At 51.9% G+C, this 26,189-nt stretch overlaps 1 protein-coding gene across 1 annotated transcript; it reads left to right on the top strand.

Moving 5' to 3' along the window:
* The first annotated feature begins 1,090 nt into the window (after window positions 1–1,090).
* Window positions 1,091–25,804, top strand: DYNLRB1 (dynein light chain roadblock-type 1). Its single transcript, XM_002710795.5, has 4 exons — window positions 1,091–2,918; window positions 12,429–12,504; window positions 21,213–21,380; window positions 25,430–25,804. Exons 1-4 carry the CDS (start codon window positions 2,916–2,918, stop codon window positions 25,471–25,473), a joined length of 291 nt encoding a protein of 96 aa, XP_002710841.1. The 5' UTR covers window positions 1,091–2,915; the 3' UTR covers window positions 25,474–25,804.
* The last annotated feature ends 385 nt before the right edge of the window (window positions 25,805–26,189 follow it).

Here is a 26,189-nt window from a genome sequence, read left to right as displayed (position 1 = left end):
AAGAGGGGCAACCAGGACAGAATCCGGCGCCCCGACCGGGACTAGAACCCGGTGTGCCGGCGCCGCTAGGCGGAGGATTAGCCTAGTGAGCCGCGGCGCCGGCCCTAAACTCCATTAACTTGTAAGTCTGACAGTCAAGGTTGTTAGTCCTACCTCCAGGTGCCTGTACACCTTCATTTTGGCTCCAGGCACATAACTTCAATATTGTCTTTTCTGCTTCTGGAATTGTGATCTTTCGTAGGGTCTGGTTCTGCAGGTGCACGGTAGCAGTGATCGTCCTGGGCCTGTCTTCCAGCATGTTTTGGGGTCCAGTCACTGCAGCACTTCTTCCCTTGCTAAACGAGTTCCTGATGTTTCCAGCATTTGATAATCAGTCCTTGGTATCCAAGTCTACAAAGTTTTATTTTGCAATAATTTTTGCAGAACTCCTGCTTCACCCAGCTTTCTCCAATGGTAACATCCCACATAGTGGTGGTACAGTTATCAGAACTGGTACATTAACACTGGTAAAATTACACTGAACTACAGTCCTTATTCAGATTTCACCAGTTTTTCCACCAAATGATATTTTTCTTTTTTCCTTATAAGGTTTCTTCCAGTCTATGACAGCTCCTCATTCATCCCTTGTCTTTAATGGCCTTTAGATTATTTTATTTATTGGAAAAGCAGAGAAATATCTCCCATCTGCTTGTTCACTTTCCAAGTGCCAGCAACAGCCAGGGCTAGGCCAGGCCAAAGCCTGGAGCCAGGAACTCTACCAGCTTCCCCTACGTGGGTGGCAGGGACCCAACTCCTTGAGCCATCACATACTGCCTCCCAGTGTACACATGAGCAGGAAGCCAGAATTGGCATTAGAGCTGGAGCTGAAACCCAATGCACTCCAATGTGGGATTCAGGCATCTCGGTCAACATCTTAACTGCTGTGTCAGTCGCCCACCTGACCTTCAGATTTTTGAGCACTGATCAGATGCCTTGTAAAATATCCTTCAAATTGAGTTTAACTACATTCCTCATTATAAGGCTCTTGAATTTTGTGAAAAACAATGAGGAGGTGATGTGCCCTTAGCTCTTCCCATTATCAGTCATTTTTTTTTTTGACAGGCAGAGTTAGAAAAGTCTGCCTTCCGTTGGTTCACGCCTTAAATGGCCGCTACGGCTGGCGCACCGCGCTGATCCGATGCCAGGAGCCAAGTGCTTCTCCTGGTCTCCTATGGGGTGCAGGGCCCAAGCGCTTGGGCCATCCTCCACTGCACTCCCTGGCCACAGCAGAGAGCTGGCCTGGAAGAGGGGCAACCGGGACAGAATCCGGCACCCCAACCGGGACTAGAACCCGGCGTGCCGGCACGCGCAGGCGGAGGGTTAGCCTAGTGAGCCGCGGCGCTGGCCCCATTATCGGTAATATTATCTTGATGCTCAGGTGGCATCTGCTAGGTTTCTTGGCTGGAAAGTCAGTCTCCGATCTGTTAACTTCCAGACACCCCTGCAAGGAGCACCAGATCCTTTCCCACTAGGCGCAGGCTCCCGTGGATTGAAAAATTTGAAGTTAAATCATCAGCCTTGCCTTCAGCAAGCTCCAGGGTCTTGAAATAACAGCATTTGTAAAGTAAGGAAGCCAATACTCATTATGCTAAGGCTACTGGAGATAACATTTGAAAAGTGTTCTGGGGGTGGCGCTGGCGTGCAGCGCCAGCATCCCGTATGGGTGGGTGCCTGTTCATGTCCTGGCTGCTCCGCTTCCAATCCAGCTCTCTGCTATGGCCTGGGAAAGCAGTGAAAGATGGCCCAAGTCCTTGGGCCCCTGCTACCCACGTGGGAGACCCAAAGCCTGGCCCAGTGTGGGCCATTGTGCCCATCTGGGGACTGAACCAACAGATGGAAAATCTTTGTCTCTTCCTCTCCAACTCTTCCAAATAAATATTTTGTAAAACGTTCTGCATAGTAATGTGGCAAAAGGTTTTAACCGCGTTATTTCCTGCAGGAAGACACAGAAGTTTTTGTAGCCTGTTGGAGAAGACGGTTTAAAAAGCGGGAAAATGGCACAACATAAGGCTCTAGGAAGAAGTGTCCCCTTTTTTAAAGATGAGAAAGTGATAAAAGGAGATTCAAGTGGTGTCTCCAAGTAACACATGTGTAGTGAGACGGGGCTGGGATTCCTAGGTCTGTGGACGCCCATGCCAGCCCTGACCTAATTCATGGAACATTCCCACGGGGGTTGGCCTGGAGACTCCAGCGATGTCGGGCCATTTGCAAGGTGTCAGCACATTTGGGCTTCGCACTGCTTTGGGCCTCATTCTGGACGGCTCAGCAAGGTCTGCCTGCTTTCATAATCTGTCATCTTCCACCCCGGGTTTCCCAAACTGCTCAGGCCTCTGCTGGAGTTGAAAGCCGCTTCCGACACCGAGAACCAGCATCCTTTCGCCACAGCCGTCGTCAGGAACTGTCCATTGCTTGAACGTCCATTAGACTTCGCTTTGGGAGGGCGGGAGAGCAAATTTTCCACAGGCCGGGGAGGTGGGGGGGGGAGCTCAGAACGGCTCCCATCAGCACCTGTTTGTGTTCCTGATGCTGCTAATGGCCTGAGAAAGCAGTGGAACCCGCCGCGGTGCTTGGGCCCCTGTACCACGAGGGAGACCCGGAACCCCTGGCTTCTGATCGGCCCAGCCCGTTGAGGCTATTTGGGGAGTGAACCAGCGATTGGACAATCTCCCTGTATGTCCCTCTGTGAAATTCTGCCTTTCAAATAAATAAAAAGTCTTAAATAAAAAAAAAAAAAAAATAGCTCGGCGCTCCCCGCCCGCCCCGTGCTGGCTCCTGATAGGCCCTCGAACCTGTCTGTTTTGACGTGCTGCGCAGGCGCAGAAAGACAAGAGACTAGGCTGTGTGTTCGCGAAGCTGAGCCCCTGGATCTGTCTGACATGGTGAGTGTCCACCCTGTCCTTGCGGCTGGCGGCCGCCCACCACCCCACGCCTGGCCTCCCATCCTCAGGGGTCTTCTCGGAGCACCAGGCAGGGAATCCGAGGGACTGGGCGCGGCCGGCGGGAGCTGACTGCAGGCGGAACCCCGGAGCCTCGGGCCTCTCCCCCTGCCGAGGCGGCGCTGCGGGATCCCGCGGCCCTGTGACCGGAAGTGGCGCGAGGGCGAGGCGGAAGGGAGGGAGCCGGCCCGCATTCCCCGCAGCCTGGCGTCCAGGTCGAGTGGCCGGCCCTGCTGAGCGCTTCCCGTGTGTTGTCCCTCCTCCCCCCACAGCGTTCTGGTGTGGGCAGGGCCGTCGGCCCGGTGAGGCGCAAGTCGTTGTCCGAGGAGATGGGGGTGGATTTGAACCGCCGAAGCCGGCTGCCTCTGTGTCGGGGTGGCTCTCTGGAGCCGCCGAGACGGGGTGCCTGAGTCAGGATGGGGCGGGGCCCTCCCGTGGGGTTCCCTGAGCCTCTGCCTTCTCCCGTGGGCGCTCTGCAGCCTGGCAGGGTCCTCACGGCTGTGCATCACCATCTCAAAAATCATGTTTTAAAGCGTGTGTGTAAGGAAAAAGAATGCCATCCCCTAGAGGCAGCCGCCCGTGAGCACCGGCTGGTCTTTTGTCACTTCCAGTTCTGCTTTGTGTAGTTTAGCTGCTACTGAATGTACACTCGGGGTTCTGCGTTTCTATTACGACACCACCGAGAATGTCTCCACATGCTTCAAGTCATGGCCCTTCCTCTTTCATGTCATTTGCAGGGGATTTTGTTAGTTGATTTGAAAGGCGAAGTGCCATCCACCTGCTGGTTCTCTTCCCCAGTTGCCCACAACGGCCTGGTCTGAACCCACCAGAGCCAGAGCCAGGAACTCAATCCAGATCTCCCACTGCATGGCAAGAACCGAGTCCCTGGGGCAGCACTGCCGCCTCCCAGCGTGCACGTTAGCTGGAAACTGCATCTGGGTGGAGCCGGGATACAGATGCGGGGACAACAGCTCAAGGCACTGAGATATGGATGGCCATGCTTGACCTTTAGGCCAGACGCCCATCCCCCACCGCACTTTTTTCAACTGCAATAAAAATTTTTAACAGCGAATACTTGTATGCACAGAAAAACCCCAGCAATATAGAAGGACCTAAATGAAAAATCGCCCTCTCAACACTGAATCTTCAGCCCGTCTTTTTTTTTTTTTTTTTTTGACAGGCAGAGTGGACAGTGAGAGAGAGAGAGAGAGAGAAAGGTCTTCCTTTGCCGTTGGTTCACCCTCCAATGGCCGCCGCGGCCGGCGCACCGGGCTGATCCGATGGCAGGAGCCAGGAGCCAGGTGCTTTTCCTGGTCTCCCATGGGGTGCAGGGCCCAAGCACCTGGGCCATCCTCCACTGCACTCCCTAGCCACAGCAGAGGGCTGGCCTGGAAGAGGGGCAACCGGGACAGAATCCGGCGCCCCGACCGGGACTAGAACCCGGTGTGCCGGCACCGCTAGGCGGAGGATTAGCCTAGTGAGCCGCGGCGCCGGCCTCAGCCCGTCTTCTTATAAAATAACTACTACTGCTTTCCTGTGTATCTATACAACATGTATATGTCCTTTCCTTTTTATTTTTTTATTTTTTGACAGGCAGAGTTAGTGAGAGAGAGAGACAGAGAGAAAGGTCTTCCTTCCATTGGTTCACTCCCCTAATGGCCGCCACAGCCGGCGCTGCACCGATCCGAAGCCAGGAGCCAGGTGCTTCCTCCCAGTCTCCCATGCGGGTGGAGGGACCCAAGCTCTTGGGCCATCCTCCGCTGCCCTCCTGGACCGCAGCAGAGAGCTGGACTGGAAGAGGAGCAACCGGGACTATAACACAGGGTGCCAGCGCCGCAGGCGGAGGATTAGCCAAGTGAGCCACAGTGCCAGCCTGCATGTCCTTTCTTTTTTGTTACATAAATGTCAGCTTATTAGAACCTGTACCATGCTTGTGAGTGTTTATATTCCTAAAAGCAGTAAATATGTAGATACACATTTTAACAGAATCTCAGTGTGTGCTACAGGAAATGCAGGTAGCCCCCATGCTAACTACTGTCGATAGGTGTGTTCCTTGCAGATTTGTTTGATGCATAAGTGCATTTGTATATAAACTTTATTGCATGAAACTGGAGCATACATACTTACGCATATTGTTTATTTTTAAAGATTTATTTATTTATTTGAAAGGCAGAGTTACAGAGAGGCAGAGGCAGAGAGAGAGGGGTCTTCCATCCGATGGTCACTCCCCAGATGGCCATAACAGCCAGAGCTGCGCTGATCCGGAGCCAGGAGCTTCTTCCTGTCTCCCACATGGGTGCAGGGGCTCAAGGACTTGGGCCATCCTCTACTGCTTTCCCAGGCCATAGCAGAGAGCTGGATCGGAATTGGGGCAGCCGGGACTTGAACCAGTGCCCATATGGGATGCTGGCACTGCGGGCAGTGGCTTTACCTGCTACGGCACAGCGCCAGCCCCACATATTAAGTTTAAAAATATATGTGTATGTATCTCATTCTTCAGTTCTGTTCACTTATAATTATCAGACTTTCAAAGTCTGCATAAACAAATCTGTCATTTCTTTTTTAGGTCTGTATATATTTCCCATTTAGATGGTTTATAGTTTCACTCCAGATTATGCTGCAGTAACTGTTTTTGTCTTGTTTGCACTCACACCTGTGTTTATATGAGATTCCTAGACGCAATACTTCTGGCATGCACATTTTACACTTTGGTGGAAATTGCCCTTTAGAACAATGAAATAAAAATCATTCATGGGGCAGGCATTTGGTGCATTGGTTAAGACACCTGTATCTACTACCAGTGTGGCTGGATTCTAGCCCTGACTCCAGTTCTGTGGGCGCTGAGAGGCAGCAATGGTCTGGGTCTCTGTCACCACAAGGCAGTCCTGGACTGAGTTCCCAGCTTCAGCCCGGCCCAGGAGTGAACCAGCAAATGGGAGCTCTGTCTCTTTGTCTCTTATGTTATAAAGAATGATGGTCATTTCCCCATTGCTTTCTCATAGGTATATTTTTTGCTAGTAACCTTTTTTTCACTGCCTATTAGAAATTCACTGTTTTTTCTTAACCATTTTATGTGATGTTTTTGAAATTACTCTTATCCGTTATCTTTTTTTTTTTTTAAGATTTATTTGTTTGAGTTGGAGGGGGGACAGAGATCTTTCAAGTAAAATTTTAAAAATCTTAAAAAAAAAAAAAAAAAGTGGAGCAGCCTAGACTTGAACCAGTGCCCATGTGGGATGCCAGTGGTAACAGGCAGCAGCTTTACCTGCTACACCACACCAGCCCCGTTGTCTGTTATCTTTTTTTTTTTTTTTAAGATTTTATTTATTTATTTGACAGGTAGAATTACAGACAATGAGAGAGAGAGACAGAAAGGTCTCCCTTCTGTTGGTTCACTCCACTAATGGCTGCAATGGCTGGAGCGGCTCCGATCCGAAGCCAGGAACCAGGAGCTTTTTCCTGATCTCCCATGTGGGAGCAGGGGCCCAAGCCCTTGGGCCATCTTTTACTGCTTTCCCGGGCCACAGCAGAGAGCTGAACTGGAAGAGGAGCAGCCGGGACTAGAACCAGTGCCCATATGGGATGTTGGCACTGCAGGCAGAAGATCAACCCACGGCACCGGCCCCTGTCCGGCAGTGTTAGAGAAAGAGAGAGAGAGAGAGAAAGAGAAAGGTCTTCCTTCTGCCAGTTCACCCCCTAAATGGCCACTACAGCCAGCGTGCTGCACCGATCTGAAGCCAGGAGCCAGGTGCTTCTCCTGGTCTCGCATGTGGGTGCAGGGCCCAAGCACTTGGGCCATCCTCCACTGCACTCCCGGGGCAACAGCAGAGAGCTGACCTGGAAGAGGAGCAACCAGGACAGAATCCGCCGCCCCAACCGGGACTAGAACCTGGTGTGCCGGCACTACAGGCTGAGGATTAGCCTAGTGAGCTGCAGTGCAGGCCCTGATTCATTATTGTTTTGTTAAGTTTTATGCTTGGAAGTCTAATCAGTTGGGCAATTCCTTTGTGAATTTTTTTTTTTAAGGAATACAAATTTTATTAGTACAGCTTTAGGAATAAAGTTATTCTTCCCACCATAGCAGCCCTCCCACCCCTCCTCCTCCTCCTTCTCCCTTTGCCAGTCCCATTCTCCATTAAGATTCATTTTCAGTTAACTTTGTACACAGAAGACCAACTCTGTACTAATTAAAGATTTCAACAATTTGCGCATACACACACAACTGTTTGAGAACTAGTTTTGCAGTTAACTCTGAGTACAACTCACTGAGGACAGAGGTCCTGCATGGAGTGATTATCCTTCCTGTGCTGAGCCAATAAATAACCCCAGAGCTTTCTTGCCGCTGCTTTTTCCATCCGTTGGCAGCATGCACTTGAGAACTGGAGAATCCAAGGCTATGTGTCCCTCACTCCCTTGCATGGAGTGCATTCCTTTTTCTTTTTTTTTTCTTTTTTTTTTTTTTTAAGATTTATTTATCTAAAAGTCAGAATTACACAGAGAGAAAGAGGCAGAGAGAGGAGTCTTTTTATCCGCTGGTTCACTCCCCAATTGGCCACAACAGCCGGAGCTGTGCTGATCCGAAGCCGGGAGCCAGGAGCCTCTTCCAGGTCTCCCTCACAGGTGCAGGGGCCCAAGAACTTGGGCCATCTTCTGCTGCTTCCCCAGGCCATAGCAGAGAGCTGGATTGGAAGTGGAGCAGCCAGGACTAGGACCGGCGCCTATATGGGATGGCGGCACTGCAGGCGGCAGCTTTAACCTGCTGTGCCACAGCACTGGCCCCATGTGTTTCTTTTTGATCATTTAGTTCTTGGCTTAAAGACTATATCCTCAGGTGTTCCTGACCATACTAACCAAAGTTGCATCTCCTGCTCCCCAGCTCCCTTCCTGGACCATGCAAGAATCTTAAGGATCTTCGACCAGAATGAGAGTTCCCTGAGGGCAGGGGCCTCGTTCATTTTGACCTTTTTTTTTTTTTAAGATTTATTTATTTATTGAAAAAGCCACAAAGAGAGGGAGAGACAAGGAGAGAGAGAGAGAGAGAGAGATCCTCCATCTGCTGGTTCACTCCCCAGAAGGCCAAAACGGCCAAGGCTAGGTCACGTCAAAGCCAAGAGGCCAGGAGCCTCCTCCAAGTCTCCCCTGTGGATAGCAGGGGCCTAGGCACTTGAGCCATCTTCTGCCACTTTTCCCAAGGGAACTGGATCAGAAGTAGAGCAGCTGGGACACAAACAGCACCCATATAGGATGCCAGCACTGCAGCGGTAACCTAACTCGCCATGCCCGCCCCTTAGCCCTTCTCTTGACCTGCTGTGTGTTTTGGGGTAAAACCCTGCTCCTTTGTGAACCTCAGCTTCCTCTTGTGCAATGTGGAAAGGATGCTAAGCATGAAAGGCACATGAGAGATTCAGGTGACAGCATGTATCTGCAAGTATACGAACAGTAATGGTACTGAATAGATAAGTGTGTGCTGTGTATCCTCCTTTTCCTGACAAGTGTCTTTACTTTTTATTTTTTTAATAAGGATTCATTTATTTATTTTGAAAGGCAGAGCAACAAAGAGAGGGAGAGAGACAGTGAAAGAAAACTTCCATCCACTGGCTACTCTGCAGATGGCCGCAGCAGCCAAGTCTGGGTCAGACTGAAGCCAGGAGCCAGGAACTCCGTCAGGGTCTCCCATGTGGGTGCAGAGGCCCAAGGACTTGGCCATCTTCTACTACTTTCCCAGGCCATAGCAGAGAGCTGGATTGGAAGAGGAGCAGCTGGGACTAGAACCGGTGCCCATATGGGATGCTGGTGCCGCAGGCGGAGGATTAGCCTACTGTGCCACGGCGCTGGCCCCACAAACCAACACTCTGAAAAGGGATGCTGGCATCCCATGTGGTGGCTTAAACTGCTAGGCTACAGCCCCAGCCACTGAGTTTACTTTTTAAATAACCAGATCTTGTGACTGATTCTCATTAAACTTAGGATCATATAGCTCATTTCATAGTGGTACTGTGAAGCCGTGACCCCCACACACACACTTAAAACATTGACTTTGTGAAATGTAGCTGCAGAAATGCTTCTCGTTTGCCCCTTAGGTGTTTCCTGAGCCCGTCCTCTGCCGGGTCCTGGAGCTGTAAAGCCCAAGTCCCTGCTCCCAGGGAGGAGATGGGAAATGACAGTTACACTCCATGGCTGAATGCCACGCGGCCCAGGGAGAGGCCTAGTCTGAAGGGGTGGGAGTTTCGTGAGTGAGCACGAGCTACGGTTGGGGTATAGGATACCCTGCAGGCTGTGTGTGCCCCCTGCAGTCCATTCTCTGCACAGCAGCCAGAGCCATGCACAAGAGATTCCCATCAGCCCTTGCGTTCTAGACCCCTCTTCCCTACTGCAGCTGGCGTATGTTTTACTTCTTTTTTGTTCTTTTTGTTGTATTTTGTTCACTACAGCATTCTCAAGCCTAAGACAATGTCTGACACACAGATGGTGTCCCTCCAGTTACTGAAAGAATAGTAGTCCTAGGAGATTCATCTTTATCATTGCTGCCCCAGTGCAAGCCTCCAGGGCGTATTTTGGACCTGGATTCTGACAGCTTTGGTTTTAGCTTGTTTTCTCCTGTCCTGGGATGAGCACGGGTTGACTGAGCTGTCCTGAGTTGTCACCCAAGTTGTTCTCTGTTCTTACTTCAACGTAAAGATAGAATGTAAGAATAAACCACTGTGGTTAAGGTGCCTGCAGCCCTTCTTCAGGTGCCTGGCTGTGAGTGCATTTTTCTGCTTCTGATCCAGCTTCTGCTAATGCACAGTGTGGAAACACAGGTGATGGCCCGAGTACTTGGGGCCCTGCCACCTGTGCGGGAGATGGATTGAGGTCTAGGTTCTTGGCTTCAGCCTGACCCAGTGCTGGCTATTTGAAGAATGAAGCAGTGGATAGAAGATCTATCTGTGCATGTGTGTCTGTCCGTCTGTCTCTTTTACTCTGCCTTTCAAATAAATGAATAAATAAAAGTATTATAACCGACAAAACACAACAGAATAAAGTGGGCTGTTTTTTGGGGAGGGGGGAAGAATCCTAAGTTTTTCTGTTCTGAATGTGGTTCCTCCCCTGCCTTCTTTTTATAATAATCTCTAGTCCCCCGTTTTCATGCTGTTATTGTCACCACACAGGTTATGTTTACATTTTGCTGTTTTCCCTCACTGTTACATGACAGTAACATTGTTACGTTTTATGGTGATATAGTATCACTTCTGTTAATGTATGTATTGTATTCCTCTGATAGTCTACAACTTTCTTTGCATTTTCCCTAATTGTTGAACTTTTTTTAAAGATTTTTATTTATTTATTTGAAAGTCAGAGTTACATAGAGAGAGGAGAGGCAGAGAGAGAGAAAGAGAGAGAGAGAGGGGGGTCTTCCATCTGCTGGTTCACTCCCCAGTTGGCTGCAATGGCCAATCCAGCTGTGCCAATCCAGAGCCAAGAGCCAGGAGCTTCTTCCGGGTCTCCCACACGGGTGCAGGGGCCCAAGACCTTGGGCCATCTTATACTGCTTTCCCAGGCCATAGCAAAAAGCTGGATCAGAAGTGGAGCAGCTGAGACTCGAACAGTGCCCATATGGGATGCCGGCACTGCAGGCGGCAGCTTCACCTGCTACGCCACAGCGCCGGCCCCCTAATTGTTGGACATTTTAAATTCTTTATGCATTTCACTATTGCAAATGTCACTGCAGCAAGTATCTTGCTGTGTTTTTGTTTTTCCTTCTTTTTTATTGTTTCCTTGCTTAGGATGAATTTCTGGGGGGTTACCAGGTGAGACCAGGTCGTACTTTCCCCTGCCCTGCAGAATAGCACCTAGCACATAGTAGGAAGTCAGTGAAAGTCTGCTGAATGACCGAGGCCCTCATACATGGGGACCTCACTACCCTGTAGTCTCGGGGCCACCTTTTATCCAGGCTCCGGGCTGCAGCAACTCAGGCCAATGCCCTTCGTTCCAGCTTTTTTTTTTTTGACAGAGTGGATAGTGAGAGAGAAAGACAGAGAGAAAGGTCTTCCTTTTTTCCGTTGGTTCACCCTCCAATGGCCGCTGCAGCCGGCGCACCGCGCTGATCCGAAGCCAGGAGCCAGGTGCTTCTCCTGGTCTCCCATGGGGTGCAGGGCCCAAGCACCTGGGCCATCCTCCACTGCACTCCCGGGCCACAGCAGAGAGCTGACCTGGAAGAGGGGCAACCGGGACAGAATCTGGCGCCCTGACCGGGACTAGAACCCCGTGTGCCGGCGCCGCTAGGTGGAGGATTAGCCTAGTGAGCCGCGGCGCCGGCCCGTTCCAGCGTTTGAGAGCCTTACTTCACTGAGTAGTGGGTGGTGGTGACTGCATTGTCAGCCCTGTGCCTTCCAGAAAACCAGTGATTCATTGTGTCGTCTCCACCCCATGTGTAGGAGCCACCCCTCTGGAGTAGGGAGCAGTTCTCTCTGTTTACAACAACCCTCGGCCTTTGAGGACCTTCTGGCCGAGTGTAGACGGGGCCTGATGAGAACAAGCACACTACAAAGCCGGTTTCCGCCCATGGGAAGTTAGGCTTCGTTTGGTTACACAGCTGATTACTGAGCTCCTGCTCCACAGGCCATTGTAGAGGCTGTAAGGAGTCATGCTGAGTGCTTGTGCCCGCAAGGCATGGCCAGGGGTTTGGGGGTCAAAGGCAGGCAGAGACTGATGAGTTGAGGATCCATAAAGGCTTCACAGAGGAGACGCTGTCTTAGATGGTCTGGAAGAACATGTTGGATTTCTCCAGAGAAGAGGCCTTGTAGGGTGGAGAGACGTGGAGATGGGGAGGGGTGGTGCATGCGCAGATGCAGCCTAGGGGGAGAGAGTAAGCGGGGGTGATCATGTCGGAGGCGCTGTACGGCAGGGTGAGACCATCTGATCCCCTCTGTGTGTAAATCCCATCTGCCAGAATGTCCTCCTCTGACTTCTCGTAATCAGGGTTAACGAGCCCCTTCCCTGTGGCTGTGTGCCATGGGTCACGCTGTTGCACATGCCAGCTTATTAAGTCACCAAGTCTGTCCTCATGGGGTCATTTTGCTTCCTTTGAAGTGTTCTCATTTGGACCACAAATAACAAAGTGTCTTCTTCCTGTTAGACACCACTGTTTGGGTTTTTTCAAATCCTGTCTCCCAGCTCTACCAAATACATGAGTCACAGAGATGTATATAGTTCCAGGAATGATACTTCTATTCTGCCAGATAGCTGCGGGGGGAACAGTAAGGGGCTGCAGGCCGGGAGCTGCCCAGCTCCATGCTGGAGGTGTGAACACTTGCTCTTCTGGGGTCCAGGCCTGGGGAACTTTGAGGAGGTGCCCAGTGCCGGGTGTCCCTTGTTCGCTGATGGAAGGTAAACGTCTGATTCATCTGTGTGGGGTGTGAGGAAGGTAGCGCAGCCTACCTGGCCTCTCTAACCGTGGTCTTGTTTTTCTGGCAGGCGGAGGTGGAGGAGACACTGAAGCGACTTCAGAGCCAGAAGGGGGTGCAGGGGATCATTGTGGTGAACACAGAAGGTATGCCCTCCCTCCGGTCTTGACCTACACCCGTGTAGGCCCCAGAAAACAGCTGGCACAGCATACACTTCGTGTACCTGATCTAACGTTAAGCATTTTTCTATAGTTATTACTGGAATTCTAAATATGTTTTTTAAAGATTTATTTTATTTATTTGAAAGACAGAGTCACAGAGAGAGAGAGATCCTCCATCCACTGGTTCACTCCCCAGATGGCCGCAATGGCCAGAGCTGAGCCAATCTGAAGCCAGGAGCCAGGAGCTTCTTTCGGGTTTCCCACGTGGGTGCAGGGGCCCAAGCACTTGGGCCATCCTCTGCTGCGTTCCTAGGCACGTTAGCAAGGATCTGGATCGGAAGTTGAGCAGCCAGGACTCGAACCCATGCCCATATAGGATGCTGGCATTGCATGCCAGGGCTTTAACCCGCTGCGCCACAGCACTGGCCCCAGGAATTCTAAATTTTTTTAAAAAAGGAAATATTCAGTTAGTCCCATATCCCTCACAAATCACACTTTTCTGTATTCCATGTGTTTTCAGCCCTTGTGACCGATGGGCATGTTGCTGATGGACAGAGCCATAGTTGTTATTTTTTTGCATATGTTTACACCTGTCTTTTTTTTTTTTTTTTAGATTTATTTTACTTATTTTTATTTATTTGAAAGTTGGAGAGACAGAAAGATCTTCCATCCACTGGTCACCTCTCAAATGGCTGCAACAGCCAGGGCTGGGGCCAGGCCAAAGCCAGGAGCCAGAAGCTTCTTCTGGGTCTTGCATGTGGGTGCAGAGGCCCAAGCACTTGGGCCATTTGCTGCTGCTTTCCCAGGCACATTAGCAGAGAGCTGGATCAAAGTGGAGCAGCTGGGACTTGAACCGGTGTCCACATGGGGTGCCTGCATCTCAGGTGGCAGCTTTGCATGTTATACCACAACACGAGTCTCATGAGTTTTCTTTTTTAAGTTTATTTGAAAGGCAGAAAGACATGGAGATCTTCCAACCTCTGGGTCACTCCTCAAAGGGCTGCAATAGCCAGGGCTGAGCCAAGCTAAAGCCAGGAGCCTGGAACCCCATCTACACTTCCCACACGGGTGGCAGGAATCCAGGTACTTGGGCCATCACCTGCTGCCTTCGGGGTGCACATTAGCCGCTAGCTGGGTCAGAAGCAGAGCCCATCTTGAGCACAGGTGGTTCTGTGTTCTGAAATAGCATGCGTGCATCTTAACCACTGTGTTGAGTGCCTGCCCTGTCCCGTGCTCCTTCTTTGCCAGATAATCCTCTGGTTGGCTTCTTTGTGTCCATAGCTTCACCCCCTCTTTTGGAAAGTTATTTGAACAACTAAAAGGGTACAGATACTAATTTTTCCAAACTGTTCTAGACATGGTGAAGAAAGGAACTAACACTTATACACACTGGTGTGTGCCCCAGGCTGGTACTTTAGGAACATGCTGTCATTTATCCCCTAAAGCAGTCCCGTTGCAGTGGAGAAAACTGAGTCTTGCAGTTTAATTGACTCACTTGCCATTACAGAGGGAGGATGTGATCAGCAGAGGGGTTGCTGTGCTGTGGCCTCAGACTGCCACACCAGGCAGCTGAATAGCATCAACTTGGAACCCAGCAGTTGTGAATTTGAATCGTGCCTTGTGTCTTTGGGCTAGTCACTTAAGCCTATAAATGTGGCAAATAATCACATTGACCTTATAGGGTGACAAAAGATAAACTGAAAAGGAGTGACAGAAAGCATGTAGCACAGTATTGTCAGCATTAGTTCTTAGTTCTAAGGCACTGATTTACATGAGCCCATTTACCTGGTCAGATCCCGCTGGGGCCTTGGAGTCCACATGCTTCGTCCCTCTGGGCCACAGTGGTTACCAGATTTATTCATTCACTAGAATCAGCTGTGGCTCTTGGCAAACACACAGACTCTCGATTAGAAAGTCTGACTTACCTAGGACTAAGGTGAGGCCTTGGAAAGCACCAAAGGAGATTCCTAGGGTAGACGCATTTGGAGGATTCTGTTTTGCAGGCAATTTCTGATCAGAAGAGGCTGCAGTGAGAGCCCGAGGCCTGAGGCTCACAGCAGATGTGTGTCCATCTGAAGCCTGCCTCTGAGAGATTTCAGCCTCCAGGCCGTTTTCCCTTTACCTGGGGTGCTCTGCTGTCCCTAGGAGAGAGGTGGAGGCCCAGAGCCCTGGTCTTCACTTTATTCAGTGCAGTGAGTCTCACTCTGATCTCTTAGTTTGCATTTCTGCATTAGTGGTTGTTTTTCTTTAAAGATTTATTTATTTATTTGAAAGGCAGAGTTACATGGAGGCAGAGAGAGAGAGAGAGGTGTCTTCCATCTCTGATTCACTCCCCTAATGGCCCCTGGAGCTTCTTCCGGGTCTCACATTGGTGCAGGGCCATCTTCCATTGCTTTCCCAGCCCATAGCAGAGAGCTGGATTAGAAATGGAGCAGCTGGGACTTGAACCATCGCCCACATGGGATGCCAGCACTGCTACCTACTGTGCTCTAGTGCTGTTTCAATTTGGGGAGAGAGTTTGGCAAATTTAAAAACTATCCCCTCTGCCTTCCTTCCCCCCACCCCTCCGTGCCTTTCAAATAAATAGATAAATCTTTTTTAAAAAAACTACCCTACTAGAGTACACAAAGCCGCCAAGCCTGTGTGTGATTAGGTGGGGACAGGTGCACTGGCGCATTGCTGCTGACACCAGCAGCTTGGTCGGAGAGGTCGGGAAAGCCTGGACCATGTCTGACTCACCTTGGTTCCCAGTGTCCATCCGGCACAACCAATGGATTCAGGTCAGAAAATGTTGAGTGAACAGACCACACAGTGAGTGGTTGTGTCAGCACCTAGAAATTGCAGGGTTCTTGTGTTCGCACAAGAAAGAATTCAGGCGTGAGACAGAGAGTAGCGGGAGGTAAAATAGCAAGGTTTATTAGGGAAGGGACATCCGTAAGGAAAGATGGGCACCTCTCCAGACAGAGCCTGAGAGAGTGCCTAGTCGCTCGGACTTGCGGGGGGGGGGGGGGGCGAGGTTACATGGTTGAGTAGAGAGATTACACTTGGCCAGACCAGGCTGACGGCTCAGCAGAAAGGCAGAGGGGCTGAGCATGCCGTCAAGTTTGGGGGGTGGGGGGGCGCTAAGGAGATGGGTCTTGCTTCCCCACCTCTGCTCCTCTTGGAACAAAGGGCTTTTTGGATGTAAATAGAAAAGCTTCTATCTGAGTTTTCTACCTGAGTTTAGAGGAAGGGTGAGCAAGACCCTCTGGAGAATGGGGATCCAGAGCAGGGTGTTTGAAATGCAGATACTGGGCTGCATCTGGGAGATTGTGGAAGATTTGTCAGGCATAAGGGGCGGGGATCTCCACCTGGCAGGTTATCAGGTAGAAGGGGGCAGGGCAGGATGCGAATACCGGGCTGCCCCGAAACATTGTCAGCAGGTACATATGCTGGACATAGATGTCTTCTCTTTAGGCCTTTATGTCATACACACATAAGCTCATAACTGACTTCCTACCTAACAGCCTAACAGTTCCATTTTAAGAAATGTGTTCCAAGGAGATAATCCCAAAGGGAGAAAGAAACTTCTGTGATCACATTAGATGCCGTAGTCATTGATTTAATAATCAGATAATACCTAGAATAGTAGCATGATTGAAAATAATAATACTCTTTTCCAGGTATAACTGTAAGTTTACATAGACTAATTCAATTAATCCTTAAGGCAGCCCCCTGAGGATGGAACTGTTAATGTCTCCATTTTATAAATGAGGAAACAGACCCAGAAAGAAGTTCAGGTGTCTCTGGAGAAAAGCCATGGGTTCTTCACGCGGTAAAGAACTCAGGTGTGAGACAGAGATCAGTGGAAAGCAAAGTAGCAAGGTTTATCAGGGTAGGACATCTGTAAGAGTGAACGGGCACCGCTCCAGACAGAACCTGAGAGAGGGCGCCCAGTCACTCAGACTTGGGGGAAAGCAAGGTTGCGTGGTTGAATGGGGAGAACACACCTGGGCAGGCCAGGCGGGCGGCTCGCAGAGAGCTGAGTGCGAAGGCTTTGTTTAGACTACTGGTTTTTAAGGAAGTCTGTTTACCTCCTCCCCCTTCTCCTTTAGGATAAAGGTGGGGTTTTTTTGTTTGTTTGTTTTTTAAAGATTTGTTTATTTGAAAGGCAGAGTTATAGAGAGGCAGAGAGAGAGAGAGGTCTTCCATCCGCTGGTTCACTCCCCAGATGGCCACAACGGCCAGAGCTGCGCCCATCTGAAGCCAGGAGCTTCTTCAGAGTCTCCCACATGGGTGCAGGGGCCTAAGGACTTCAGCCATCTTCCACTGCTTTTCCAGGCCATAGTAGAGAGCTGGATTGGAAGTGGAGCAGCCAGGACTCGAACCAGTGCCCATATGGGAGCAGGCACTGCAGGCAGCAGCTTTACACCCTGTGCCACAGCACCAACCCCTGGGATAAAGAGTTTTGTGGAGAGTAAATTAGCAAATTCCTCCCCAGGTTTGCTGGAGCTGGGCAGAGCAGAGGGGCTTCCCCTAGGGCATCTGTGAGGGCTTTATTGTGCCATGTTATCAGGTCAGGTAATTCATTTGGCCCTGAGGGGAGAGAATTCTGGGAGCTTTCCTTGGAGGAAGGGCTGGGACCATCTGGAAGATACAGGATCCTTTCTTTCTATACCTATCCAGACCCTCTGCCATCCTGCTGCTACCCACACAGCGCAAAATAAGACTCAGATATGTAAGCCTGTGAGAGATTTGTGTCTAGTGTTCATTCTATATTCCCGGTACCTAGAATAGTGCTAGCTTAGAGTTGATAAAAACATCTGTTCACTTTTTCAGATTCCTTTTTCTTACTGTTTGCAAGAGCTGGGCAGAGCAGGAGGGCTTGGTGCACAGCCTGTCAGGTCCAGGCCGAGGGTTAGAAACCGCGCCTCCCCAGTAACCAACTACGTCTGCAGGCTACACAGTCTCCATTCACAGAGGCAGAAGTTTGAATGAGGTGGCCTAATAATTATGTTTGAGGTCTCCTCCAGCTTTGGCATCCTGTGAGTCTGAAATTAATCTCTTGCTTGAAATTCTTCCCAGCTTTGGTCCCTGCCCCTACACCTCCGTTTTCTTTGTTTTAGAAGAAACCAACAAACGGTCGTTTCTTATCTGCATTACACAATGCTCATTTGAACAGACGTGACCAAATGCATGTCAGTATTTGTCAGAACCTCTGAAAGTAGACCCTTGAGACAACCGCAATAATGCTTAGGGGAGTCTCTCCAAGGACAGTGGTGAGCACATCAGACTTGGTCCTACACTCAGAGCGCTTCCCTTCTGATGGGGAGTGTACAGAATGATCATTCCATGACAGGTGGTGTCAAATTCAGGTAACTGCTCCAAGAGAAAATGGTGGGGGCGGGAGGTGTGGTGGAGTGGGTCAAGCTACTGCTTGAGACACCCACGTCTCATATCAGGGCCTGGCATCAAATCCTGCCCCTGCTTCCAAGCCAGCATCCTGCTAATGCACCTAAAGGCAGCAGGTGGTGCTTCAAATACTGCCTGCCAGCCACGTGGGAGACACAGATGGAGTTTCTGGCCCCGGGCTTTAATCTGACCCAGCCCTGGCTGTTGCAGGCACTTAGGAAGTGAACCATCACATTAAAGATCTCGTCTCTGCATCTCCCCCTCTCTCTGTCACTCTGCCTTCCAATCATTAAATAAGAACTTTAAAATTAAAAAACAAAAGAGAAAATTAGGTGGTGCTTGGACCATTAGAGTGGGGGCACTGACCACCACGGAGGGGAGGTGGAGTATAATCAGGAGGTGGAGACCTAGGCCAGCATCATAATTTAGGCGACTAAGCCACCACCTGCCAATGCCGGCATCCCATATCAGAGGTTCTGCGCCGGGGAAAGCAGCGGAAGATGGCCCGAGCGCTAAGGTCTCTGCCACCCATGGGGAGAACACAGATCCATTGTGGCCATCTGGGGAGATGGAAGGTCTCTGTGTCTCTCCCTCTCTCTCTAACTCTGGCCTTTCACATGAACAAATAAGTCTTTAAAAAAAAAAAAAAAATGGAGACCTGAAGGACTGGGGCAGTCATGAGTGAGTGGGAGAAAGAAGAATTCCAGGCTGAGGGGTCTGCAGGGAGGTAGTCTGTGGTGTGCAGGAGGAGGGAGGGTCTGATCTGCTGGACTGTGCCAAGCCTTGAGACGGGTAGGTCTTTTAGTACGGGGGCCAGCACTGAACTCAGGGGAGGGTTTCTGGCCAGGCAGCCAGCCCAAGACCCCATCTGGGCTCTGGTCCTGGCCCTCAGCAGATGGGCTACTTGGTAGCAAGGCCTTTACAGATTTAAGGAAAAGTCACATCCCCTCAGGTTATCAGGAATGGGATTTATCATGTGATGATGTTAATTAAAAAAAAACAACATTGATTAAGTGCGTATTCATCCTCATAGCAGCACTTGGAAGAACAGGTGTTATTTTACAGGTGAGGCAGTGGAGGCTGGAGAAATTAAATCACTTGCCAAGGCTCCACAGCTGTGAGGGGGCAGAGCCTGGGCACGGGCCCAGGTCATCAGCTCTCGGGATTGCCTCCGTCATTGGCACCATCGTGGCGAGATTGTGATAGACACACGGCTCACACTGCCGTCCTCCAAGGGGGCAGCTCTAGAGTGGGGCCCCGTGGGCGCCTGGTGTGCACATTGTTGCCATTCAGGACCCAGCAGCATGGTGACCTGGTCCTCTGGTGACCACAACAACCCATTCTCGAAACTGCACCTGACCCACACAGCCTCTCACTCAACTTTCTTGCTTTTTTTCTTCTTTTTTCTAAGATTGGTTTTCTTTGAAAATCAGAGTTACAGAGAGAGAAGGATAAAGAAAGATCTACCCTCTGGTTCACTCCCAACTTGGTCACCATGGCCAGAGCTGCTGACGTGGGTGGCAGGGGCCCAAACACTTGGGCCATTAGCAGGGAGCCGGATGGGAAGTGGAGCAGCGGGGACGTGCGGCGCTCATGTGTTGCCGGCATTGTGGGCAGCGGCTTTACTTGCCACACCACAGTGCCAGCCCCTCACGTCCTCTTCCACCATGTCCTCTCCTGTTGACTGCTGTTTCTTGCTGCCCGGCAAGCAACCCTGAGGTCGACTGTGTCTGGCTGATCCGTAGGCTGGTCAGTTGTGGGCCAGATTAGTCAGGTCCTGGAAGCCGCCGGTGCCACATTCTTCCGACGTGAATCGTAGCTGCTTTGCTCTTGGAGTCTGATGAATGGAAACTTCTGCCAGCTGGTCGTGACCAGTCGCAGGCACCTGATGCTCTCATGGCCTGAGGTGGCTCTGGTTGATCCACGTCCCTCACCTGCATGACAGCGGGCACCGTGTGGTGAGCAGGCCCATTTCATGGTTTATCTTGGGGTGGCCATTCAAGACAGCAGCTGAGACTCCGGGGTGCTGCATCCCCTATTGGAGAGCCCGGGTTGAGTCCTGGCTCCTCTCCTGGTTCTGTGTTCCTGCTAATGCACCCCTGGGAAACGTGATGGCTTAAGTACTGGGGTCCCTGCCACCTACATGGGAGACCTGGGTGGAGTTTCCAGCTGCTGACTTCAACCTGGACCAGCCCTCATTTTGCAGGCATTTGAGGAGTGAACCAGCAAATGGAAGCTAGGTACATAAAAACTTTAAAAAAAGTTATTTCCTTGATGTCGAGGAAACAATCCTCCAAAGGCTTGATGCACAATAAGCTTCGTTGCCCAGCTAATTACAGTAGTAAAAAGTCCAGCCCAAGTGCACAACCCCAGACAAGTGGGGTGAGCTCTGTGGCCTGGCCACTGGGAGGCTCTGTGAAGGGGTGGCAGTGGGTCTGTGAGCGTCTGTGTAGACTGTTTGTAGCTGGTCCCAAGACTGCCCTGGGTGGGAACAGCGATGGTTATGGCCCGGGCAGAAGCTGGCCTTTTTTTCCCTCCTTTGCAGTACTCACAAGTGTGTAAAAGCTGTTATCCTTGGCCAGCGCCGCGGCTCACTAGGCTAATCCTCCGCCTGCGGCGCCAGCACACTGGGTTCTAGTCCCAGTCGAGGCACCAGATTCTGTCCTGGTTGCCCCTCTTCCAGGCCAGCTCTCTGCTGTGGCCCGGGAGTGCAGTGGAGGATGGCCCAAGTGCTTGGGCCCTGCACCCCATGGGAGACCAGGAGAAGCACCTGGCTCCTGCCATCGGATCAGCGTGGTGAGCCAGTCACAGCGCGCCAGCCGCAGCAGCCATTGGAGGGTGAACCAACGGAAAAAGAAGACCTTTCTTTCTGTCTCTCTCTCTCACTGTCCACTCTGCCTGTCCAAAAAAAAAAAAGCTGTTACCCTGGCTCAGGTTCTAAGGGTTATGAAGGAGCATTTCTTTATGGCTGGAAACCAGTCAGGCTGAGTGGGCCTGTGAAGAGAGTCCTCAGGCCTGCATTGGAATCCTGGCCCTTTGCTGATCTACTGTGTGACCGGAGGCAGGTCACTTCACACCTCAGGCTTATCTCGTTGGCAAATGAGGTTGGTGATGCCACCCACAGAGTAGTCTGGGCCTGGTGCTGACACGCTTCTGGTGCCCAGTGCCGTGCCTGCTTCATTGCAAGGCCTGGGTAAATGGTTAACTGCTAGTCCACTGCTTGGAGATTGCACATGTGGGGTCAGGAACTTGGCACAGAGGGTCCCAGCACCCTGCTTAGTCTCCTTCTGCTCCACCCTCAGGTATCCCCATCAAGAGCACCATGGACAACCCCACAACCACACAGTACGCCAACCTCATGCACAACTTCATCTTGAAGGCGCGGAGCACGGTGCGTGAAATTGACCCCCAGAATGACCTGACCTTCCTTCGAATTCGCTCCAAGAAAAATGAAATTATGGTTGCACCAGGTAAGGGGTCTCTCCGCTCCCCATTAGGTGCAGGCCCTCAGCACATGTGGTCTGTCAGGAAGGCCTGGCACATTGGTGTCTCCAGAGGGCCCGGGGGTCCTGGGGGATTGGAGTAGCCAGCCTCGCCCCCACATTCTCGCTCACGGTGACTCAAGGCCACAGGAGTTGTGGGCTGTGTCATGGGGAGGTGGACATGCAAGCCCGCCCCACAGGCTCCCCTACCTTGTTGTGGGGAAACTCAAGGAACATTTAGGACAGAGGTGTGATCGGGTCTGCCTGGGGCCAGCAGCAAAGGCGTCTGGGAAGAGCTGAGTCTTAGGGCCCAGAGCGAGGAGGAGGGGTGGGGAAGTTATGTTTGGGGGAAAGAGCATTCAGAGATTCTAAACCGAAATGTAAAGCAAGCGTGCCGTGCAGTCATTATGCTTGGGGAAACGTCGATTGGCCTGCTGTAAAGTCCAGTCCTGTCTCCCTGCTGCGGCCAGCCCGTCCACACGCGCCAGAGCAGGCTTCCTTCTTGTTCTCCATGGACTCACTGTGTGGTGCAGCAGGGCCTGCTGTTAGGCCTTCGGGGGGGTGAGATGCTCAGCCTGGGAGGAGCCCCCAAGGAGCCGCAGCAGGGCCACCTCTCGTGCACTGCCGCCCCGTGAGCGCTGGGCGTGGACAGATTCTCCTGCACTGTTTCCTCCTCCTCTGACGGCTGAGCCACACAGTTGCATGTGTGTGAGTTCAGGGTGCATGTGATGATGTAGTTCAGTAGTGATGCACTTCTCTGGGGTATTAATATGTGGAGGAAGGCATAGGAGGAGGTGCGACTTTGGCCCAGATTAGAAGGGAGCTCAAACACAAACTCAGCTGTGCACGTTGGCCCATGAGCAGAGGTTTTTAGAGTGGGAGGTGAGATGACAGTGTTTCGGGCCTGGGTGACTGAGGGCTGTGGGGCGGCTGAGGACGCTGAGTGCCCTAGGCTTAGCAACACGAATGGCGAATGGCGCAGGATTCTGAGATAATTTGATGGGGCGGGGCAGGAGGTGCCTGTTCTAGTTACCTGGAAGGAGGAAACTACAGAGCCACACACAGGCCCCAAGTGGTCTCCCAGGACCCTCCCAGGAGGGGAGAGGAACCTAGGGATAGCTGCAGAAACATTTATTCCAAAAGCCATGCACTGTTTAATGTGGCAGAGACAGATCAGCTGATGGCTGATGCTGTCGGGGCTTGGGGGGGGGCACTGGAGGCAGAGTCTGTTTTCCTGGCTTTGCTTGTTCTAGACGAGTCGTGGGGCACCTCCTCATCCTCATCTGTAAAGCGTCGGCTTGAGGCCTTGCTGCCCTGGTCGCCGCGGGGCACCCATGGGACTGAGGCAGAAGCCTCGGCATCCAGTTTGGACGGCAGTGGAATCTGGGACTCCGTGCTGTGTGCCTGTGGGAGAGACCTCCACTCCCCTAAAAGTTGGGTCAGGAACCTCCTCTCCACTCATCTCTGCAGACCGGCGCTCCCCGCCGACCCGCCCAGCTCCGAGTGTGCAGCCAGGGCAAGTCAGCCTGCGTAGACAGCGTCTCTTGGCCGGGAGCTTCTGAGAGTGGCTCACCCGGAAGGGCGGAGTTGTCTGAGAGTCTCAGCTCATCAACAAAGGTGTCTCTCCACCTTGGCCTTGAGGCCCCAGAGCCCGATGCGTGTGGTGGTGCTCCAGCCCAGGGTGGGTAGCTCCCGAGTGGGGTCCTCCGTGAGCACAGAGGCCTGGAGGCCCCTCAGCCTTTTCAGGGAGGCGAGGATGTGGTGGCCAGCAGTGCCCTGCACAGCACACGGAGGCCCAGGGGAGTGCACGCCTCTCACTCGTACTCTTTCTCACGTGCCCACGGCCTGTCCTGCTGGCGCGCGTGTGATGTGCTGAGCTTGCCTTAAACCCAGTGGGCATTTCTTCAGATCACCGTCGCCTTAGACTCCTCTCCCTGGGCCCTGCTCCCAGAGCGCCCGCCTTCCTTGCCGCTGGGCTGGCCAGCCGCTTCCTGCACTTTGCAACCTGGTCTCCTCCATTAGACAGAAAGTTCCTTGAAGACAGACACTTGTAAGCACATAGTAAGCATTTAACAGATATTTGTTGAAGAAATGAATGACTTCCTAAACGACCCCCACGGCTGTGGGTCCGAGGTGGGGTCAGGGATGTCTGTGGGCCATGATTTTTAGGTCTGATGATTTGGTGCTTTGATAAACCCACTTTGATGCAGCCAAGAAAAAAAGTCGGTTTTTAGAACCAGAACTCCTGTGGTCAGGAGCCACTGAGCAGAGCCTTGGAGGCATTAGGTAGGGCTGGTAGCTTAGCACCACCCTGGCCAAAGGCCATACCGACAGCACCCTGCACTGCAAGCGCCTGGTGCAGGTCCCTGGCCCCTCCCTCCCTACCTCATCTGCTCACTGATCAGCCCGAGGAGCTGATTCTCAAGCCAAAGCTAGCAGCAGGCGCCCCAGTTTGGCCTTTGAGCTGCAAACCACGTTCCAGCCATCCTCAGCTAGAGCAGCCCGCGTGGAGAGACGGCTTCAGGCACTTTTGCTTTTCACGTAGGAATTCACTGGTGCAAAGCTGAGCACTCCGCGTACACAGGCTGTAACTACCACCTCCCACAGGGCAGGCGGCGCTTTGCTGGATTGAGAGTTTGATTTGGAGAAGACTGGTATTGTTGATGATGCCTGTTTTTTTCAGCGGTTCGCTGGTTATTTCTGTTTTCATCAATAAGCGATTTGTTATTTACGCGGATTGCTTAGCCATGAAACTGTTAGTCACTTCAATGTGTTTCTTCCCTGCTGAGGTCCTCCTGTCATTTCTCTCTGCTCAGCAGGGGGGCAGCAGGCCAGAGGGGCTCAGAGTAAGGGTCATAGCCTGCTCCTCCACTGCACCCCACCCCACTGTGTATTTCCTTGGTTCTTGGGCAAGTCATTAACTCTTTGAGGCTCAATGTTTCCATCAATAAAATGGGAAAACAGTAGTTCCTGCAAGGTGTCCGGCACATAACAGATCTTCCCAGGCAGACGAATCAGTTAATTCACAGGCTTTTATTGGGGTTCCGCTCCCGGGCGAGGTTCCCTGGTCCCAACAGGGCAACAGAGTGGGGGCCGGGGAAGTCGCGCGTCAGAGATTGGGAGAGCTCCTTTTATAGATTCAGGGCGTGGGGGTTAAAGGTTGAGGCGGGTCTGATCCTCATTGGTTGACCTTTAGGCCCCCGCAGGGATCTTGATGAGGACTTTTCTTCCCCAGAAGTGCAGGTAGGAGCTCTCCATTCCCGGAACTGTAGGTCTTTCCTCCATGCGGATCCCAAAGCTACCAGTTCCCACCTAGAGTGACTCGGATTCACTGGGGGCCAGCGTAAGTGGTCCGCCCAGGCCCATAGTAGCCTCGATAGATGTTTGCAGGGTGATTAAGTGGGCAGGGTGGAGACAGCCTGCGTCTGGGCATGGTCAGCTCGCCTCTGAGCACTTGAACTTGCTGTGAATTCATGGTAGACGTCCCTCCTCACCAGACTGGATCCCTGGAACTGGAATCTAAGCAGTTTTGTCCACACACTTTGACACTGTACTTTTGAAACTTTGTTTTGCAGAAGGTCCTGCTTGTGACAAACTGCCATTGAATTCCACCTTTGACACTAAGTAGCTGGGGAAGTCTGAGTCACTGGTTCACCCAGTATTGGCTGCTCCTGGGAGCTTGGTAAAAATGCAGAATCTGGGACTCCACCCCGCACCCACTGAACAGGGACCCTGGGGGTGGGGCCCACCAGTCCTGCAGCTGAGCAGGATGTTTCTACTGAAGGACCGCCCCGCCCCGCCCCGCCCCCCCAGACAAGCGCCTGCTGCTGGGGGAGGGGCCTGTGCTTTCTGCCGCTGCGCCTGCCTGCGGGTGTTTTCCTGGCAGTGGAGGAGGCCTGGGCCACAGGCCTGGACGACTTTGATTGCTTCCCTCCCCGCCCGTGTTATGAGCAGTGATTTAATGAGTTGTTCACACTCTGTTGTGTGTTTCTGCCATTTTACATTGAGTGATTTGTGTTTCTGCTTTTCTCTTACAGATAAAGACTATTTCCTGATTGTAATTCAGAACCCAACTGAATAAGCCATTCTCTTGGCTCCTTGTCATTCCCTAATTTAATGCCCCTACGAGATAATGTTGTGTCAACTGGCTGGCGCATGGAAGTTGCCTTGCAGCCCGCGTAAACCAACCTGAGACCAAGGGCGGGCTGCTCGGCCCACCCCTCCCCAGGGACCCCTCTGCTGCGCCGCCGGCCACCCCTGGAGCTCCTGGAAGAGGGCCCTCCCTCTTTCTCACTTCCGTTTTGGAGCAAGAGCTTGTGAGAAGCCCACACCCAGCTTCCTTCTGACCTTCAGATCATCTTGTCGCCCTTGGCAAAGGCTGTTTTTCTTTAACTAAAAATAACCAAAATGCACACCGTGCTGTTGTGTCTTTAAGCACTAGGGTGAAAAGGCCCCTCTCTTCCTGTGCAGTCACATGGTCTGAAGACCAAGCCTCTGCCTCCCCCGGCGCTGCACTAGACCCTGGCTGTGGCCTGAGCGGCCTGCTGCATACTGCACCTGTGGCCACACTGGCCGTGGCTTGGCGTGTCGTTGCTGCCCTGGTTTCTGCCCGTAGACAGTCCTTGTAAGAGGTCCCACGTCTGCCTGTGTTTGAAAGGGTTTTCCTACTACATTGCACTGGGAAGGGAAGAGAGTGTGCTTGGTGCTTGCTCAGTACCCAGAATGCACTGCAAGTGAGGCACATAGAGAAGCTCTTATTCCCCGTGCCCTCCGCAGACAGGGAGGCCCTGGAGTGTG

This window comes from Oryctolagus cuniculus, chromosome 11 (genome assembly GCF_964237555.1).
Source record: "Oryctolagus cuniculus chromosome 11, mOryCun1.1, whole genome shotgun sequence".
In the NCBI taxonomy this organism is placed as follows: Eukaryota; Metazoa; Chordata; class Mammalia; order Lagomorpha; family Leporidae; genus Oryctolagus; species Oryctolagus cuniculus.
Note: the sequence above shows the minus strand (reverse complement) of the source record. Positions and strands in the feature narration are given on the sequence as shown.